Here is a 3,930-nt window from a genome sequence, read left to right on the forward strand (position 1 = left end):
TTTTACATTTTAAAATGCTTGAAGTGGACGCTATACTGTCCCTCCGTTCAGGGGTTTCACACTTTCCTCAAACTCATGGTTTAAACACACAGATCTGTGTTCATTATCAAGTGGGCTCACACTTCTAGCCAAATCATAAAAGAATCCCTGCTGCAAATGTACATGCAGTTTTGCTTTTCAGCCTCTATACACTGAACCTTGTTGAAGCTTTGTGAAATAATATTCTCTTATGTCTTTGTTTTGTAGTATTTGCTGTAGAACTATTAGTTTCTGGATGATATTCTTTTATTCTGTGTGCGTGTGCATTGGGAATTTGATGTTTAAGTACTGTAAAAGTTGTCTTCACATGCTCAAGGTCTGTTTGCTGCAGTGTGTTGTAGTTTTGTGATTTCTTTGCGGTGGTTGCTTTATCCAATCAGTTCCTAGATTTCCAAATATCTGACTTGGCCAGTTTTCTTTGCATTCAAAAATATTTTCACAAGTGTCCTAATAATGCAGAAAAATAAGAGATCTTTATTTAGCAGGATAAAATTGAAAAACGGATGTTTGAAAAAAAAAAAAAGTAAAAATTATTTTGATCTCAAATCTGAAGATATCCTGTTTAATAGCTTGATATGAACAGAAATATATGCAGAGTATTCTATAATTCGCACCAGTGAATACACTTTACATTTAAATAGTAAATATTTAAATAAATATAAATAGTTTCTTTTTGTCCCAAACAAGAATAGGTTTTTAATTGTGCAAATGCTTATTTTTGAGTGTGCCAGTAGATTTTTAACCATCTTTAACCTATTCAAAAACTTTTTTTTTTAAGATGAGGCCTAATCATAGTTAATTTTTTTAAATTAATTTGCACATCATTCATTTGCCAAAATGCCCAGTTCATAGGGCCAGAAAAATAATAGTGCAGAAAGTTTGCTTGTATACTATACATGCATTCTTTCTCTATAATTGACAAGCCATTGAAAAAAGCCAAAGTTTGTTGTTTGTATTTTTTAAAATTGAAGTTATGCTTGGTCTGCTACTGTTATGTCTTTAATATAAAGATGCTCTTGTGCAATTGTCAGTTTGCCACAGAGACTACCTAGTGTCTTTGTTGACCAACGGTAAGAATTTTCTTTGGTATTTTAGGACAACCGTATTTAAAATTGAAGCAGTTATGTACCTTGATGTATAATCTCTCCCAGGGCCAACCATTTACATGAGACTCTATATGTCTTCAGCCTTTAACACTGAAAACCTGCTTTATATTGGGTGAACTTTTGCTGCATGGTACTGAATATTAAAATACCCGCAAGTCTCGATGTGATGTCCTGCTTTTTTCGCAGTTATCAAGCTCCGAGTATATCTGAACTCTCTGCTAGTGCATTACTAAAACTTTTGCAACTGGAAATACCATTTTTGATGAAGTGGTTTTGTATTATTGTTTTCCTTTATATACAAAAAAAACATTGTTATAGTGCTAAAGAGACAACTTGATAATGCAACCCAGTGGAACTGAAACGCATTCATGACAAAACTTTAAAATACTCTACAGTATGTGCATTTAATGAATGTGAACTGTCTCGGTGGTTCATATCTATACAAAGGCAGCTAATTTCTATTTTTTCAATGTATGATAATTCAGATGTTGCACATACATTTGACTGCAAAGTTCAGACGTTAATCCAATTGTTTGCAACAAGACAACTCTACTCACCAAATATGCAAACCTAGCTTTCAGGAACATAGCCTTGCAGCTTTGTGGTTTGATTTATCTGACCCTTTAAAACAAAAGGAAAATATGTTCCTATTACTATGTTTTCTATGAAAAATAGAAAACAAAATAATAAAAAAAGAATATAAAACATTGTGGGCTTTGTAAGTGTGCTACTTATTTAAAACAAAATGTTATCAAGCTTAAATTCCATTGTCCTTACTGTATTTTTCTGTGTGGAAGCTTAAGTCTTTGTAACTTTGCATTAATATTTGTTTATTGAATTGAATAAAAATGTTAAAAAGCATATTTGTTTGTATGATTTTCCTCTGTGCTCGGAGACATTCAAATAGAGAAGTTAGGTCTGTGCTTATAACTATTTTATAATTATAGACTCCATACATAGTGTAGTAATATTGAAAAGAATGTTATAGAAAAACAAATCAAAGAGAAAAACAAATATATTTGCTAACTGTAAGCGATAGTTTTTTTTCAATAGCCGTATGATACAAAAATAAGTCTATTTGTATTCTATTATTAGGGAAAGTTCTGTATACATAAAATATATTTTAAATATAATCTTAATTTGCATTATTTTTTATTTTAGACTTGACAGAGCCATACTAATGTTTCCTAGATATTAGAAGGCTATTAGAAAATGTATATTCTTACATTTGTTGATAGCACAGTGAAGTGACATCCTTTTCCTCTTTTCTTTTTGTTATTTATACGTTTTAGTTATTGTCTAGAACCTAAACCGTTTATCTACGGTTTGTATAATTTGTAACATGTTCAATGTGTATTATATTGGATATTTATTATGGTGCTGTTTATATCATGTGCATATATTTAATATATAAAACTTTCAGATTTCAACACATTAGTTAAAAAAACAGTAGTTACTGTGTTGGTTGTCATGTTCTAGAAACCGTCTATGTTCTGCATTGTTTGTCTGGCTGCTGAATTGATTTGAACCTGCGTGATGGCGTCACGCGGCGTCGCGCTCTCCCATAATGCAGCGGGCCTGAGGTTTTGATCCAGCGGAGTTCCTGAGATCGGTGAGAGCGCTCGACGCAATGTGGCGGAGAGACACGACAAACGTCGAACCTTCATCTCCCAACTGAACACGCGCACACACACAGACCATTTCTCAAGCCAACAATCACATCAGAAACATGTGGTTCCGCTACTTCTCAATCCTCCCGGGAGGTCTGTGAGTTCCTGCAATCCATTAAGCCCTTGAATCCGGAGGATTTTTCCCCCGTCGGCCGATTCGCACCGAGCAGGCAATGACAACGGCCTCCGCAACCCCGCAGCAGATGAGAGACCGGCTGCTGCAGGCCATCGATAGCCAGAGCAATGTGAGTAACCCGCTCACTCTCCTGCCGACCAAAGCTGACTTTCCCCGACACGACACAGTTAGAGCCTTATTTCGCGTCGCCGAACGCCGCATCGAGCGTCTGAGAGTGTGTGGCAGATCAGATATGGAGCTCCCGTTAGCAGTCCGCTAACTGACGGAGCCTCATTTACCCCGCGCTACGCTAACGGAACAACCGGACAGGCGCGAGATAACCCTGCTTTTCAAACATTAGCATACTTTAAGTGCTTTTATAAAAGCAGCCACTTCGATTTAAGGTGCATGTTGCGATCAGACACAGATGACATGTTGTGGGAAGCCTGTTGTCCGCTAGCTGCTTCATGTCAAGCTATCAGCTATTGAGCTTTGGAGCAGATTTAAAGAATTCTCGGCTCGTTTTGTAAGTTTAACAGTATCTCTAATGCCGCCAGTGAACATTGTCTGTTGTTTCCTGCTTATACACGGCATATCTTGGCTAATATGAGCTCGGTATATGTGGTTAGTTGACACAGTGGCATTAGCAAAGCGCTAGCATTTGAATTCATGCCGAGAGCGGAGAGTTAGCTTGATTTTGAATCACCAAGAGAGATTAAAACTCTGTCGATGCCTTCAAACAGTCATGTATTTGTGGTCTTGGCTGTCCTGGGTGTTTGTGAATGTGTGTGTGTGTGTGTGTGTGTGTGTGTGTGTGTGAGTGTAGCTGGGATTCCCTACATTATGGGGACCGAATGTCCCCACAAGTATAGTGATACCATTGAATTTTAACTTTTGGGACATTTTTAGGTCCCCATGAGGAAACGAGCCTATAAATCACACAGAATGAAGTTTTTGAAAATGCAAAAATGCCTGTAGTTTTGTGTGAGGGGTAGGGTCA

At 36.8% G+C, this 3,930-nt stretch overlaps 1 protein-coding gene across 1 annotated transcript in view; it reads left to right on the top strand.

The window, feature by feature from the left end:
- Nucleotides 1-2,650: 2,650 nt before the first annotated feature.
- LOC107722610 (mediator of RNA polymerase II transcription subunit 26-like) overlaps nucleotides 2,651-3,930 on the top strand; it is an 11,153-nt gene continuing 9,873 nt past the window's right edge. Inside the window, exon 1 of the mRNA XM_016531038.1 lies at nucleotides 2,651-3,060. Within this exon, the coding sequence (XP_016386524.1) occupies nucleotides 2,989-3,060 (72 nt within the window). The 5' untranslated portion in view covers nucleotides 2,651-2,988. The remainder of the gene's footprint in view (nucleotides 3,061-3,930) is intronic.

Source organism: Sinocyclocheilus rhinocerous, unplaced genomic scaffold (assembly GCF_001515625.1).
Source record: "Sinocyclocheilus rhinocerous isolate Xijiao unplaced genomic scaffold, SAMN03320098_v1.1 scaffold541, whole genome shotgun sequence".
Taxonomy (NCBI): Eukaryota; Metazoa; Chordata; class Actinopteri; order Cypriniformes; family Cyprinidae; genus Sinocyclocheilus; species Sinocyclocheilus rhinocerous.